The sequence below is a fragment of the Neocloeon triangulifer genome, unplaced genomic scaffold (assembly GCF_031216515.1).
Source record: "Neocloeon triangulifer isolate White Clay Creek 2 clone unplaced genomic scaffold, ASM3121651v1 ptg000008l, whole genome shotgun sequence".
Taxonomy (NCBI): Eukaryota; Metazoa; Arthropoda; class Insecta; order Ephemeroptera; family Baetidae; genus Neocloeon; species Neocloeon triangulifer.
Window position 1 is genome coordinate 2,777,669 of NW_026775550.1, and position 17,246 is coordinate 2,794,914.

General features: G+C 33.5%; 2 protein-coding genes across 2 annotated transcripts in view; both read right to left on the reverse strand.

Annotated features, from left to right (window-relative positions):
* Positions 1-119: 119 nt before the first annotated feature.
* LOC132194710 (inositol monophosphatase 2-like) lies at positions 120-7,608 on the reverse strand. The gene is made up of 7 exons (XM_059616162.1): positions 7,451-7,608; positions 5,870-6,006; positions 4,369-4,486; positions 3,286-3,430; positions 2,579-2,687; positions 1,664-1,815; positions 120-944 (listed from the first exon to the last, which is right to left on the reverse strand). Exons 1-7 carry the CDS (start codon positions 7,520-7,522, stop codon positions 814-816), a joined length of 864 nt encoding a protein of 287 aa, XP_059472145.1. The 5' UTR covers positions 7,523-7,608; the 3' UTR covers positions 120-813.
* A 3,492-nt stretch (positions 7,609-11,100) lies between these two features.
* LOC132194600 (CCN family member 2) overlaps positions 11,101-17,246 on the reverse strand; it is a 43,611-nt gene continuing 37,465 nt past the window's right edge. The window contains exons 5-7 of the mRNA XM_059615979.1: positions 16,740-16,863; positions 13,792-13,994; positions 11,101-11,964 (exon numbers count right to left, since the gene is read on the reverse strand). Of these exons, the coding sequence (XP_059471962.1) occupies positions 11,527-11,964; positions 13,792-13,994; positions 16,740-16,863 (765 nt within the window). The 3' untranslated portion in view covers positions 11,101-11,526. The remainder of the gene's footprint in view (positions 11,965-13,791; positions 13,995-16,739; positions 16,864-17,246) is intronic.

The following is a 17,246-nucleotide window of genomic DNA, read 5'->3' on the forward strand; positions in this document are numbered from 1 at the left end:
TTCTGCTTTTTTACAAGCAATCATAATTTATATTAAGAAATATAATAATTCAAATTTACAAAACAATAAAAACTTACTAAATTTATTTAATTTAATACGTTTGTATATCTACAACTGTGATCTTCTTTTCTTTGACCCAATTGAATTACGATACGACCGATTGTGAGTATCTTTTTAATAATTTTTGGCCATAACATAACATAATAGCTGCAATGATAATAATTAACATAAATATTAAGCATGTTTTCTACTCCAGTTAGAAACAATGTGATTTGTGAAATAATTAATTTCTCATTGTCAGTTTGAGTTAATTGAAACTGACAGATCCTGACATAGATCTCAAAAAGTCTTTTGTAATTGTTCAATGAGTAAACTTTGTATGCACATATTGAGTCGGATTTCACAAGGCTTTGGAAATCATAAAATCACTGCGACAGGCAGATATCGGGAGAAATTGCAGGGGTCTGCAATTATTATACGATTTTGCAGTCAGCCCTGCTTTCTTCTGCGGATTCCATCCGACATTTCTGGCAAATGCCAACATAAAGTTCCCAATTCATAGGCCGCTCACCTTCATTATCCTTGAAATTTTGTACAACCAAACCCATCATCTAGGGAAATCTGTCTTAACGGTACCTTTCTCGAGGAAGATATAAAATTATAGAGAAAAATTACAGATTTTTTTTTTTTAATATTCTTTTCATAATTAGATTTGATTAAATTTTGTCTGGTTCACTCTTTAATTAATTTTCTTAAGTCAGAATTCACTCAGGGATTATTGCTTTCTGATTTTTGATATGGAGTAAGTTCTTTCTAGAATTTATAAGGGCCTGGTCCACCTTCCCTCTCGAACGGGAACGGCTGAAGTGTGTCGGCAAGTTGCTTTGCCAGATTTTCCGTGGACGTCGCAAGCACGGTCCTGCCAAACAAATCGAACGGCTCTCCTGGAAAGAGAGCCAGAACGTGAAAAATTGAAAGGCAGAAACTCGGTCAATATACAAAGTGGTTTTTAGACTTTGCTTTGATGTTGAGAACTCGACAAGGAAAATGTTTTTTCACTCAGAGAAGTATCAATGGATGCGAAAAAAATCGTTAAAAAATCACTACACATTTAAAAAAAAAAAATTTAGTGATAAGTGATAAATTTTGTTTATAATTAATTTTTTTTCTTAAAATTAAAATACTAAATTCATGTATATTTACGGCCTTAATTTTTTGATAAATCCTGTCAATCGATTGTTTTGAAAAATGCAAGTAAATTGAAGAATCAAATTTTAAGAAAATATAAAATTAATATTAAAATTGGGGCTGATGTGACTTTTAATTAAATTAAAATTAAAAAATGAAAGTATTAAACTTTTTCATCTATTATCTGTTAATAAATAATTAATTACAAGTGATTCACAATATGAATGAAAATTAATAAATATTAATAGTTCTGGCTTTTTAAGCGATTTGCTTGCTTTGAAATTGCTTTTCGACGGGCCCGTGGGAACGAATTCACAAAACCAAATCTCCCCGAAACTTCGGAAGGACATCTCGTTACCGGCGATAAATCCGCGCTTCTCGGGATTTGCATAAATTTGCAGTTTAAGACGGAACAAGCTTCGTCAGCGGGTTTTGCATCCGCAGTCGAGTACAACAGAAGTAGTGCTCAGCTCACCGAGGATGCTGCGAACGACGCCGCCCGCCTCCGTCACCAGCAGCACGCCGGCCGCGAAATCCCAGCTCTTGGGCCCCTGCTCGAAATACGCGTCCAGCGCGCCCATCGCCACATATGCTAATGTAATCGCCACGGATCCAGGTATGCGGAAACTGCAAACAATAAATTATACATGTGTCACGCGTGTGCGGCGGTGTGTTGAAAGCAGCACGCACAAAGGCGCACGTACAGACCGACCGACCGACCAACCGCCCCGGATAAATCGCAAGATTTAGTTGTGGGGATTTTTCCACCCGAGTTTGCGAAATCTCCTTTTTTTTTTGTTTTCAAACAATGTGGGATAAAAAGGGGAAAACGTGAAATCTGCAGAAACTATAGACTTGGGAAAAAGATGTTTTATTTGCGAAAATGCCCTAATAAAATGTTTTTTTTTCAATTCAATTCATTTTATTTTACTCCAAACAAGTCAAACAATCAATTGTGAAAAATTGGTTGGGAGAAAAATAGGCACACAGTGCTAGTGAACAACTCACTGAAACTCAAAGCCGAGTATTTACCAAGAGGCGATAAATACCCGACTACTCGCCGCACTGCAGCCTAAACTACGGGAAAAAAAGTTTAAATTTGTTTTACATGCTCTTGTTAAGTGATTGTTTCAATTGAAATAAGAATATAAATTAATAAAACACTAATAAATCAGAACTAATAGGCATGGAAAAATTGATTGGAAATATTTTTTATTGGAAAGAGACTCTTTGGAAAAAGTTTTGTTTGAAAGGTAATGATTTTAGAATGATGCTTTATAAGCAAAATTGTAACTGATGAATAAGGCATTATTGGGAATGTAATTATTTTGCCATAAATATCAAATAGGTTTAAAATGTAAATTCTGATACCTTGTAAATTTAGACTTACGCTCTTGCCACCGCTTTGACGCTCTTGGCATTGGCGATCGAAACCTCCAACCGGTCAAATTGGCTCTGATAAGACAGAATGTCACCGCCAACAATTGCAGCGCTTAATTCTGAAATCGGAGAAAATTTTAAATTTTATTGATTTTATTAATAATTGAAAACATCTGGTTTTAATATTTCTTTTTTTTGTGAGTTTTAATTTATTATTTTATACAATTTTATAATTTTATTACATTTTATTGATCCGCGCTATCTGCTGAGAATTTTATAATTTTCAATCAATCAATACCAAAAAAAGACTTCAAGATTTAACGCTTCCATTAAAGATTATAAGCACATCAATTGAAACGTTTAGAAAAACCTAATGAAGCGTTGATTTGATGAACAATCTTTGCAATTATTTGTGCTAATGAGGAGGTTAAATAAAAAATCTCCAGCACTAATGCCTCCGAAGGAAAAGAAAACTTTTTAGTCGTTTATAAAAGCGACGAAGAAAAGTTTTTCCGACAAACAAGTTCTGCACTAATCGCGTCTCAGCGAAAAGCATTTTCATTTGAAACGCGGACGCGCTGCCAAGGCGGCTGATTTTTCATTCGGATGCTTTCTGTGGCAGCCGAGAGATTACTGGGTGCGGAAAAGTACCAAGAGGAAATAAGCGTGGGGCGAGTTATGGCGGGCCATTAATTTACACAAAAACACTGCACGGACCAGTCGTTTTGGAGACGCTCAACTTTCGTCCATTGAGAAAGGCGCCTTGGCCCCTCTTGGCAGTGAAGAGTTGATCCAGCACCGGATTAAAGACAAACGCCAGCTGGGGACAATTTTGCGCCCACAAGCCGACGCTGACGCATACCTGCGGAAACAAAAAGAAACTCTCACTTCTACGTTTTATACAAAGAAAACCTATGGAATTTCAGATGTTTTGAAAGTTGCAAATTGATCTTGATATTATATCTGCCAAATCTGCACTCATAAAATTCAAGAATATTTAAAAAAAATTAATTAATTTAAATTATTAAGACCCTAATAATCTCCTAGAAATTATTTGAGAAATTGATTAATTTTGTTTCCAAAGAGAAATTGTGGAAATCGCAGAAAAATAATTCAAATAATTTCCAAACTCTTTCCAATTGGTGATTTTTACCAACCCTAGGAATAAAAAGTCTAAAAGGGTGAATCATTTTTTCCATAAATAATCGGAAATTGTAATTAACTTTTGATCTGTTGTAGATTCTGGCCATTTTTTTCTTTAAGGAAACATTTTACTATCACCAATAGTTTCAATTTTTAAACTTGGATCTTTCATTTTTTTTTTTTTTTTTTTTTTTTTAATTTCAATAAAATCTTAAAATTCCTCCTGAAAAGAAAATCCTCTCTTTTTCCTTCATGAATCCGCTCAAAAATATTCAACTATTTCACCAAAACGGTCTTAGTTTCACAACAATATGAATTATTCGCCACCCCTTTTCATCCCCCGTCGTGTTTGTAAGAGGAAAAGAGGCATTTCTTGCTCATGCAATTTTCACACGCGGCCAAACTTGCGCATTAAAATTTCATTTGGCCGCCAGATTCGTCGGCAGCGTTATTTTTTTTCTCTCGCCCTCTTCTTTAGCTTTGAGCCGAAACTTTTCGTATTACGAGCGATTAATTTTAAACAAGAATAATGAAGTGCGTGGGTTGGTTGCTGCGTTTGGCAACTCCAGTGCATTATCAGCCCTCGCGTCTGTATCGTATTTTGCGGCCGCATTGTGTGCCGGATCGCGCCGCGATTAATTATTTATCGGCACCAACCTGCGGGTAGCCGTGCACGAAGTTGGTCGTGCCGTCGATGGGGTCGATGATCCACGTCGGCTCGACGGTGCTCGCCTCGAACTCGCCCCCGGAGGAAACGCGCTCCTCCGCGATGAACCTGCGGCAAGCACGAAAACAATATGAGATAATTAATCGATTTTACGCGCTGATAGCTATTTGCGGAAAAGCATCACATTTTGAGATAAAAATGTTTGAAAAAATAAAACATAAACGCTATTAAAAGTATAAAAATATAAGTTAAAATTTTCAATTCTTATAAATTTAAATAGCCCCTCATAATTGGTCAAAACTATCAAATTTTAATAATTTGAACTGTTACATAATGAATTTACAATTAGATGGAAAAAATTACCGTCTATTAAATCATTAAAAAAAATCACAAAATTTGTCCAGCCAACTTTTGTATACTTTTTGTATTTTAGTTTTCATAGATTTGAATTAAAAATTATACACTAATATTGCTAGTTTTTATGTGGGAAGTCTCTAAGTAGAGTTTATAATCCAATATCTCCTGTTTCAAATTTATTTTTTACTATATCCCTGCTAAAGTTGGCTATTAATATGTTTATTTTATGGTATTGGGTTAATTTAGGTGTCCATTAGGGGTAGCAGAAATTTTCTACTAAATTAGTGCTTAAGGCCTCCTTATTGACATCTACAACTTCTGTTTGCTGAAAATCGGCCCGAAATTTTTGGACCCAGATTTTTTTATAGATTCCTGCCCACCAGTGGAGTTGATTGCACAAAGAAAAATGGGGGGTCGCGCGGATTAATCTTGAAATATGATTTTTTAAATTTAACATGGCATTTTATGGAGATTTTTGTTTTTGGCGATTGAAAAATATCTGCCCGAAATTTTTTGCTCAAAATTGCACAAAATGATAATTGAATGACCCTTAACAGATAAGCAGAATTAAATTGGGGGTTCATGGGGCAAACATTTTACATTGCGCATATGGGAGATCAAAAAACCTCTTTGGTACTCTTAGCATTGCAATAAGGAGTCCTTAATATTATTTGTCCTAAAATATACATTTTTAGAGGAATGTATTTTTTAACAGTTTTAACGACAATTTTTCATCACATCAAAAGATATTCAATTTTTTCCATTACAATGAAGGACTAGATTTTAAATTTAATCAATTAAATATTATATTTGACAAGAAGTTGTACAAAATAAACCATTGCTGGCTGTAGAGCCTGATGTTCTCGAGTACTCAAGAGAGTTTTGTTGGGTTATCTATTAACAGTTCAATTTGTATGAATGATAATTTACTGCAAAAAACTTGTTGTTGACGAAGATTTTTCGTCGATAATCAATGATTATTTAATCATTAAATCATTAAATTTTAATGTAACAAAATTTAAACCAAAAAATAATTAAAAATAACAATAATATGTTTGAAAAATTTCTTTAATTTATAAAAATTTTCAAATATGATTTTTTTTTTTTAAATAATACTTTTAAAAATATACATACCTGTGGTTAGGAAATTTATCTTTAAGTCCAGCGATGAGTAAATCCTCCACACGTCGGTCAGTTTCAGTCAATAAATCATCTGCAAAACTTTTTGACTCCACCTTTTTGTCTTTTCTCTCAAAAGCGGCCAAAATTTCCTGCGCAAAAATGACAAATGAGAGTAAATTTGAAATACACAAGCGTTGGTCATTTCATTCATATCTCGATACAAACAAAGTAGTCGCGCATTTTCCACGGAAAAGCTAATATGAATGATGGTGGCCGATTTTTTATTTTGTGCGCGAAATAAATTGGCGACATCAATCAGGCGAGCAGCTGCAGACGACGCAGAGATTGGTCCAGCTTTACAAATGAATTTTTGCCTGAAGTGTTTGGGAGCAAAAACAAAACAAAATTTAATAGAAATTCAGTGCAACATTTTACTTTATACGTATTTTTAATAATTGGAAATCTATCAAAATCAAATTATAGCAGATTTAAAACGTTTTTTTTGCACTTTTACGCACGAGCTGTTTGTTTTAATTACAATAAATGTGACTTTAATTTAAAACTCAACATTCAGCACTTGATGGTTATAAATACACGCGGTAAACATCATACAAAAGACCGGAGGATCAAGTCGGTTGGCGCTGAATTTATTATAAAAAAAGAAGTGCAAAACAACGCAAGGTTACAAATGATTTTGCATTATGTGTTTGCGGCGGCGTGATTTATATTCATGCTGATAAGATTAATGGCACGAGAGAGTGGCTGCCTCGGCTGCTCCAGAAAATATGTGCCGTTGTCAAAGTTGATATTATGGTAGGCAAGCACGCGGCACTTTGTACAAAAATAATAAAAAGAAGCAGACAAACGGAGCGAGTCGCTTTTCGACTGGGCCAAACAAACTTTGCTTGGAGTAGGTTTATGGAAATTATGACCTCACTAAATTTTTGATTTTCATTGAACTTATTTTGTAGAAGCAGATAAATTTGTTGAAACTTTATGGAAATAAAATTTTTATAGAATACATCAAAGTCTGCTTGTTATTGATTTTTATTAAAATTACCAAATTTAGCCAAAATATTGTACATTAACATATTTTTATCCCTCCAACAAACCAATTAATTATGATATGAACCATTAAAATAAAATAAAATGACAAATGACTATTTGACAAAGTTAATTTTTACCCAAAAATGTTTTCAATTAAAATTGAGCCACTGTCCAACAATATATGCTGTTTTAGGTTATTCTTTATTTGAAAGCGTTCTCAATATGTGAGGTGAAAATATTTGAAAATTACATTTCAGCTAAATTAGAAAGTTCAGGTAAATTTGCAATAAATTGATCTCATCAAATGTGATCAACAAAAGTAGCAGACAAGAGTTTCTATCAATTTGTTTCAAAATTTTTCCTACTTATAAATGCTCAATTTGGAAGATCCTATTTTATCTCCGCTATTTTGACATTTAATTTCGTCAAACACAAATTATGAATGATTTAAGAAAGAAGAACTTATTTTTTAAGTTATATTACGAATATTTTTTGCCGGCATATTTGAGAAGCAATTAAATAAATTCCAATGAAATTTCCAATTACCTGCCCGGCTTGTTTCACCAAGGGAAGCGCAACCTCGAAGCAAAAATCCACGTCCAGGCCGGCAGACGACATCTTGCTCCTCTCTTTGTGGAGCGAAAAAAGCCAATAATATCGAAGAAGACGACCCAGCAGAAATCACATTAGCCGGCAGCACACTCGCTATTGCATTTCTATCTTATCAGCCCGGCGATCATTAAACCAACATGCAGCGAATGGGAGAGGGAAGCAGCCCAACTTAATCAGCGGAAAGTTTGCAAACTTTCGGGATTTGATCTGCTGGAGTCAGAAGCTGCGGAGCTGCCGATGCACGCTGCCGGCCAGGTATTGATAACGAACGCGCGTCAAAACACAGTCTCAAAACTTTTGGAAGCGACTTATAATTTTTGTTAAGAGATTTAAAAAGAGAGATGCAAAGAGATGTATGATGTAATTAATATAATATTAAACAAATTCAATTTAACTAAATTAATATTAATTTTTATAATTCTATAAATATTTCTCAAGTTATATTTAAAATAATTTTATATTTAATTCTTAAATAATTTTAACAAATTTTACATTAAATTAAATTTTGTTTATTTATTATTTGAAATAAATAGTTTTCATTACTTTAAACTTTTTCTTTTATATTTTCGACAAAAAAATTATAATATATATTCATTCTAATCCAAAATAGTCTTTTCTTTTTTAGTTAAGGACTTTTGTCCAATGAGATTTTGCCCCTGTTTCGTCTGATTTGTTTTATTAAAATGCTAATAATTGAAATATAGAGAACATGCATATTTCAAGTCGGTTTGCTTCAGCTAGAAAATTTATTGATTATTTAAATATGTCTGAATTATCACATTATATAAATTTGGATACTTTTGTTAAACTCTTTTTATCGACTTCAGTTTGCTTTTTGCTTTAAGAAAAAACTGCCTGGTCATGGCTTTTAGCCTACAAGTAAACATCACAACTTAAAATTATTTTATTTTATATCTGTCTCGTCATTTATAAAAGAGGTATAGACTTGAGATTCTGATTTGTTGATGTTTTCGGCGATGCGTGGGCGGCTCTCATTTAATTTAGTGTCGCGCTGATTAAATCACGAAGTTATTATCAAATCAATTTATGCAAATCCCCTAGATGAGCCTTGCGGTGCCAGCGGCAGACGCCAAAATAATTTCGAAAGAGCTGTTTACGTGTGTGCTGCGGGGTGCAGAGAAATTGAATAAAACTCGGGCGGCCACGCTTTGCTGATTTTCCAATAAAACACCATGTTTATTTTTGCCAACAAATCATCGGACAACACACGCTCTCACGCAAAACACACACAGTTGAAACGATGGTTATTTGGCTTTGAGTGGCACACCTGCTTTTCCACTGACAAAACAACCATCAAATGAAAAAAGCCAATATTCCATCCATTGGTACATACAAATGAAATGCAGGCAGTTCCCTTTTTCTGCTATTTACGTATTTACAGAGAAAATTTGATATATTTTCACCAAAAATGCATTTCTCATTACACAAATTTTTACACATTTAACACTTAACACGTCACCTGTTGACTGGATATGTGCGCAAAGTTGCTCTTCCCCCTATTGTTTCAGAGTTTAATTTCAATTAACTCCAATGCCAAAAGTCGTCAAGGCAACGGATTTAAATTTTAACACATTTGTTGGAGCCCTTTTATTAATTTAAGTAATTGTTTTTAACATAAATTTTTGTTCTTATTTTTACTTACAACCATTATTAGCCTATGCGCCCAATTCACTATAACTAACAAGGAATCAAATGAAAACATCACAATCAGAATAAAAAATTCAAATTTTTTTCCACCCATTCCCTTTAATTTTTGATATTGTAACTTTTTTTACTATTTTTTATTCTGCTGAAGAAAGTAAAAAAAAAATACCAAATGAGAAACTTCATATATAAGCAGAAAGGGCTAAAAAAAAATTCGCCAAAATTCCTGCGGAATTTGCTGTTTGACATGTGGTTTTAAAATGGACGGAAATGAATACAAAAAATAATCAAACTCATTTACGTTTGAAAGCGCAATCTGACTTAAGTTAAACGAGTTGGTCGTATCTTCAGTACATAAGAGACAAATTACTGTTAAATCACTTTTCAATTACTATATTTATAATTGGATTGAAATATTAATAACAGAATAAGAAACCTTTAATAACAACTTGAGAAGACTATGCATACTTTCAATTGAATGACTTTCTTGGAGTTAATGAAAGTGGATTGAATTAAAATATATATATGTTTTAAAACTAAAATTATTATTAAAATTACAAGATAAGTTTAATCTGCTGTGTATGATTAAATTTTTTTTTTAAAAATAAATATTAAATTTAAAAAATATTTAATTAATAAAAAAATATATGTAATATTCTGTTAATTTAGTTAAATTATAGGACTAGGATTATATCAAATTTTATTAAAGCAGATAATTTTTGAACATTGGCTAAAACAAATAACACAATAATATATACTTTAAACCTTCAAACCAGAATTTCTGTCTGAATTTTTCATTTGATTCCTTGGAAGATGAATCTCATGATTAAATTCTAATTTACATTTGAACTTAATCTATACAAAATTTAATACAACCAACATTTTAGTGCAGCAGCGTCGCTTTCTTTAGGGTCTCCTTTGATTCTATATAAAAATATGATATCTCATCTCTAATCACTTGTTGAATTATTATCAGCCATTTGAGAGTGTAAATATGAAGCATCATCGCGCAAATTTTTACTAATTTATCAGCTCTGACAGAACAAAAATGTACTCCATTAAAATAAAAATTTAAACAAGCGTTCAGCTGTAAAAAGATTCAATTTTTTTCATAACAAAAAACTTTCTATATAATTTGTGCTTTTCACCCTCTCGTCGTCGGCTTTCTTCACCTAAGCAACCTATAGTGCGAGTTGAAACAAAATCAGAGAGCTGGCCCCATTTTAACAACACCCCTTGTGTGTTATACGCGCGCGGTAATCAATCGTTGGAGCTCACGGCTCCGGCGCGGGCTTATCGTTCGTTATCCATTATCCACGTTACAATCGCAGAGTGGCGGGCGGGCAACGTTCACCGAGCAAACTACAATTTCGCTCATGTGGGGCTGCACTACCTTCCTGCCCCGTACCGTCCACCACAAAAAGGCTCATTTTTGGCATCAAAGCAGAATTTTGTTGTTCAAAAAATGCCTCACTTCCATTAATTTTTGATAATGTTATTAAATGATAAATAATTTATGTAAATTGTTGAAAGCGCCAATTGCCTTTGTAAGTTCTTACTCAAAGAGCACAAACAAGAAAATAATTGAAAAATTTGCAATTCAATTCTATCGTAGATGGAATTTTCATGAAATTAACTTGACGTAAAATTGTTTTCAGAAGAGGATCTTTGATGCCCACATTTTTGACTTAATTTGATTTGCAAACGTTAATATCAGTGGGTAGTGTAAAATTAAGTTTTGTTATTCCAATGAGAATGGGAGAAAATCAAATAGGAAAGTTAATACAATTTGTAATAAAATGAAAGACTGATAGTTAATTTGTCTAACTCATATAACTGATAAAATAGTAACATTCTTATTCCAAGGGTTTGGATAACTTTACAATAAGAGAATTTAATTTTAAGATGTGATAATTGAAGTCTGGATGAACTATGAAAATCTTTCAATTTCCAAAAAAAAAAAAATGCTTTAATTTTATTAATTTCTTAGAAATTAAAAAATTTATATATATTTTTAAATATATTAAATTTTTAAAATATTTGTAAATGCAATTTTACATCTATTCATGTTTGTTTCTGAGAATCAAAGGGTTGAAATTATAAAAAAATTACTTATATATGAAGTCAATATTCATACTCAAGTTAAAATATATTATTGAGACACCAAAATTTCCATCTGCAAGTCAAAAATTTATTAAAATAAAATCTCTTGTAGCCGTTGATAAGCCTGCGAGGACGGCGAACGTTATTCATTTGTGTCTAAGCCCTTAATTTAAGCGAACGTTGCCCTGAATTGATGTGAAAGTGCGCGGGGGTGCCGGTTGATTTTTCTATGTATTTTCGGTTCAAGGCAAAAGGGCGGCGGTGCGGTGGACGCGGTGCAGACGCTCGGGACACGGCGGCTCGGCACTGCACGCGCACTTGAGAATCCACTGGACCGCGAGGCGGACGACGGCCGTGCCGTTGGCGGCCGCCGCCACGGCCTCCGCCTCGGCCACCTCCTCGTCGGCGTCGTCCCACCGCCGGTGCTGCGTCTTGCGGTGCCACAGCTGGCCGCCGGCCGCCGCGGCCGCCTGCTCCAGCAGGCCGGCCTGAGTGGCCGCCGCCGCGGCCACGGGACACAGGAATTCGACCTGCTTGGTGGTGCTCAGTTGAGGCTCGCAACACGACGTGCGACACTCGCCGCAGAACTTGGGCCAGAACATCTTTCGGCTCCAACACGCGCCCACGCGCAGACGCACCGCACGGTGCACCTTCTGCGTTGCCTTGCACTCGTGACCTTTCTGTTGAAAACAAATTGAACAAAATTTTTAGAAACAACTCACAATTTGAGACCAAACAATTAAGTGAAAATCAAGCCATTTCTATTTATCCATTTTATAATATCGATATATCGTTAACAAGTCAGTATTTCGCAATACTTATTTATAATATTGAATCTATTAATGATGTGTTTGGGCAGAGAATATCCGGTGATAAACATGATTTGCAACTAAATTTAGTTTATTATTTTAAAAAAAAGAAATATTTAAGTCTTAAAGTCAAGTTTCAAAACATAATTTTACTTTTTTTGCATGAAATTTTAATATATTAAAATCAAATAAAATTTTTTTGAAATAATAATAAAAATAATGTTTTTTTTTTAATAAGTGAAATATCCGTAATTAAATAAATTTTTCTCAGATCCCTATGAAATTTGTTTATATTCAACCATATTAAAAATAAACATATATTAAAACTGATAGCATGTTGATTGCAGTGAAATTCCAATGATTAAACTCAACTTAAAAGTGATTGGTAAGGCGTTCCAGAATTTCTATTATGTTATAATATTAGAACAATCGGATTAATCAAACGAATCATAAAATACATAACTGATAAATGAGAGTTATTATAATACATATCTTTTCAAATAGATGCACGTGCAAATTAATCTTTAAAATATGACTATACTATATTATGCATTTATTTTTAATGTTGAAAGGAGTTTTATAATTCAGCGAGCCGTTCTTACTAAAAAATGCATTTCTCGGGACGGATTTTTCCAGAGTTTATTTAATGACTAGTGATTACTTAAATTCAATGAGATAAAATTAGGAAATTGAATTATATTAAAATTACAATTGGTCAATATTTTATGACTGTATTCGTAAATTATTTAATATGTAAAATTCAGAAAAATTACACTTCATAATCTTTTTGAAACTTGTAACGCATCAACTGTCAAAACAGATGGAGACCGCAAAAACTTCCATACTGAACACTAAGAAATCCAAATTTTGATAGAATGTAGCAATTTGCGATGTAATGATCAATGTAGTCTCTTATTTTCATCAAAGACAAATATACAAGTGCCAAAAGCAGTATTTGTGGAAATAGGGGCAAAAAAATAGTTTAGAGCGGCGCAGCTTTATTAGGGGCCGCGCACGTTTCGCTTTTCACATTCGTCTTTTTGGGCATTGCTGATGATAATGCATGCACGTCATGCCGCGAGAAATTGCCTTATTTGCGTGTGTGGTGGATTTATTTGCTGCGCGGCTCGCGGAGACTCGTAAACGAACGAGAGCCCTGTTTACGTAAACAAGAGGCTCGTTCCAAATGGGGCGATGCAAATAACCAGCTTGAGTCAATTTTCTCCACTTTTCCGTCCCTGCTCATTTCGACGAAAGCACGAATTTATATTATGTGAGATTATCGACATTGAACAGTGTGATTGATAAAATTTTGAACAAAAAATGACGAAACATTTTGTTTCATTTTATATTTTCGTTGTTTGTAGAATAATAACTTCAAATGATTTGTTGAAAGATAAATTAAAATGCAATTTTACTGGTTAACATTTTAGCATTAACTAGAGAAAAACAATTTAAATTGGAGATATTTTTGCTCATAATTGTTTTGCATTAAAAAAGAGACAGAAAAAGTAATCGAGGAAACATGCGTTTTGATACTTTTCAACTTTGGAAATTTTTCGTAAATAACAATTTAATTTAATTTAGCTTTATTCATCCTTTACGCCGGCCGGTGCGAGTTAATAAACCCCCTCGGATTCCTTCCCTTTGCGAATAGGCAACTCATAAACAACTAATCGTGTTAATTAATTAAATTACCCGTATTTTGTGTCCGTGCTGTCCCGCCTCCACTTCATTATCCTCAGCTTCACAAGCTCTGACCTGACAAAGACGACCTTCCGCCTCGGGAACGCAACGTGGGTTCTCGTTCGAAACCCTTCTGGACACGCCGAGGCCGCAGTCGAGCGCCGAACACTCGCTCCAGGCGCTCGATTGGTGCTCGCATTCAGGCGGACGCTGGGCTGAAATCACAACCAAGATCATTCAAATAATTATGTATTCATCAATTTTGTAAACGTTTGGTTAAATACAACGGAAAAGTTAAAACAAATAAGATCTTCTCTTGTTTCAATTATATTGAAAAGAGAAGCACAATACCGTTTTTTTTTTTAATTAGAACTTTTTTGAATTTTCACTGACATTAAAAAACCTAATTTAAAATTGTAAAATTTAGGATCCCTTTGCGCAATATTTATATTGTAACTTCAAAAAGCTTCAATTCTGGATGCATCCAAAAATTATCATTGCAAAATATAAAATTACTTTGTCAAGCAAAAATTTATCAAAAAACTTAATCGATTTTTAGATATATTGACACATTTAAATGATTTCGACAAATCTTTTAATTTTGGTGCAGATTTTTACAAATTTATATTTTATTGTGGCAACTTCATTGTGCAATTTAAACGATTCAATAATATTATATTATTTTTGGCTAATCTCATCTAATTTTCCAATCCCTAACAAAATTTCATTATATTTCCAATACTAATTAAATATTTTGCTTAACAGAAGAGCGTTGGAATTAATTTATATCTCAAGTCATAATTGAACCAAATCAACTTTCAATGGAAGAATTATTTATTTCTCAGACGTTATTGGATTGAGCCAGAGTGTGAATCGAGCGTTGATTAAAGCGGATTTCGCAGCGATGGTTTGATATTCTGCACGTGATCTGCAGCGTGGAAATTATTATGGAAGACAGAGGAGTAAACAACTTCCAGGCAGACGAATATACGAGGGGGCGACACACGTGCTTCTGCTCCATTTGAGTTGCACGCCCGAGGCGTAATCAGCTTACAAATTTGCACACATGCATAAACCCATTAGGCGCAAACATCGTCAATTATGTAGCAAAGGTATGTCGCTGCACATCCGCAGAATATCGCTGCGGCTGATTGCAGAATTACTCACTGACGACGGCATTCGCACCTCCCGTGTTTGCACAGCATCCGTGAATCAACATCTGCATTGCAAATGGCACACATATGTGCGATTCAAATTAAACGTCCGGCACTGCATTTGCAGCGGTTTATATTCCTCGATGCACATTTGTATCAATTGGATTTTGCTATTAATTTATTAGAGTTCATCAATATCAATCTGCTCTTTTCAATCAGCATTTTGCATAATATTACTTTTGCAGCAGCAATATTACACTTCGGTTTTATTTAATAATTGCTAATATATAGATTTGCTTCACTTGAATAGCAAATATTTTTTTGGAATTTCATTTTATCTTAATTAACAGCAAGATGAATCTACGAATTTAAAATGAATCTTAATAAACATTTGAAACACTAGCAGCGAGAGACTTTATTTAAATTTGTTTTTTGGTGAATGAATCTAAATAATTAATAGGTAACAGCAGATTAATTTATTTAATAACATTTTATGGTGTTTTTTTTTTAATGCTAAAACATTTTTTATTTTGGGCAAAACTATGGTTACAATGTATGTAAAAAAAATAAATTATTTAACTTAAAAAATTTAGTTTAAAATCTTTAATTTTAAATAAACTATAATATAAACTTTTTTAAGAAATCAATATTTTATATTTACTAGTTAAAATATGTTAAAACAAAAAAAATAATTTATTTTGTTCACTACTTTGTTAACCATTTGCGATTAATTCCTCTGAAGGTTGAGTCCCATTTAATTTACAGATCCGATTTAATAAGTTGTAGAGCAAAATGTCTCTGAGAGAATAATCCAGATCGAGAGGTAATTAATAAATTAATGAGCAAAACAAGTGCGGTGAGCCGCTCGTTTCTGCAGCTTCGGTTTCTATGAATGACGTGAATTTTTAACAACATTCTCTCCAATGTTTTGGAGCTCAGCACTCACACGCGAACGAATTCATCCACCGCCTTTTTTTTGGGTTCGCAGGCAGCGTGTTTTTCACACTTGAATTGCTAAAAGTGTCTCATTTCACGACGCACTGCGAAATGGATTCCGTCGCGAGCACTCGCATGCTCATCCTTTCAGTATCCAAATTGTTTTTTACACAAACCACCGATGTGTGAATTAAAGAACGTGCATGGGTCCTTTCAAGCTGCTTAACCACACAAAAAATCGGCGCGAAAAAAAAATTCAAAAATGCATCAGTCGCTTTATAGTATTAAAAATTAAAGCTTTTTTATAAAAAAAAAAAGTAGTCGATCTATGTAAAAATTAATTTCCTGCTTAGTATCTTAATCAAAATAGAATAAATAAACTTATTTAATCCATTAGTGAAATTTTAAGAACAAATTGATTCTTTTCCAACGAACATATTATATAGGATTTAATATTTTTATAATTTTTTTTTTTTTAATTATGATGAAAACCTAAAAATGAATATATATAGATTTGGGATGGACGTTGTCATGTAGGTACAATTCTCTCGGCCCTGAAAGAATTTTCCCCCAATTTTTTTTTTAACTTTACCTTCAATAATTGCCTGAAATTAAGTTATGTTAAAAAAATTAACCATGATGCTATTTTTTTTACCCATAAACACGCGTTTTTCTCTCGCCCGTTTGAGCCAACTTTTGCGCCGTGTGTTGAGTGAAAGGCTTTGTTCCGCGTGGCTGTTCTTAATTAACTTTTTTATTGCGTGCGGCGCGGCGGAAATTATTTTATGGCTGCGGACTTCTCGCTTAATTTGGGGCCCGTGTCGGTTTTTTGGTGCGGCACCGCATCGTCTAAACTAAATGCACACGTACCTTCGACACTGTCGCACATCCACTCGCGGCAACACTGACCCGGCACCTCCACCAGCCGAGGGTGGTTGCAATCGGGCGAAAGGGCCTCCTGAGGACACAGCGACGAACACGCGTACGTCCCGTTCTGCAAGATTAACAAAAGAAATTGGACATAAGAATTTTTTTAATTAATTATTCACTTTTCAAAGAGACTATTATCAGAAATTAAAATCGCAGAAGATGAAAACTTTTTAGTTCATAAATTTGAGAGCAGTGAGCAGATTGTTTGCTGCTGAAAAGTAATATCAATTGAATATATTCTAAGATTTTACTTTATCGTTGGTAATTTTTATTTAAAAAAAAAATAAGCATAATAATAAAGAGGACTGGAAGGCTATAAGAAACTCAATTTCTTGAGCTCCATTATTAATGTTATGGAAACGACTTTAGATTTATATATTTCTCTAAGTTACATACAATTATAAATTTGATTTTTAAACAAAAACAGTATTTAGAATACCATTTGAA

Excerpts from the sequence above, each read along its gene's own strand:
- LOC132194710 (XM_059616162.1), bottom strand. The coding sequence starts at position 7,522 with ATGTCGTCTGCCGGCCTGGACGTGGATTTTTGCTTCGAGGTTGCGCTT. Across the intron at positions 6,007-7,450 it reads TGGTGAAACAAGCCGGGCAG|GAAATTTTGGCCGCTTTTGA; the intron begins GTAATTGGAAAT and ends ATTTTTGCGCAG. Across the intron at positions 1,816-2,578 it reads GTCAAAGCGGTGGCAAGAGC|TTTCCGCATACCTGGATCCG; the intron begins GTAAGTCTAAAT and ends TATTGTTTGCAG.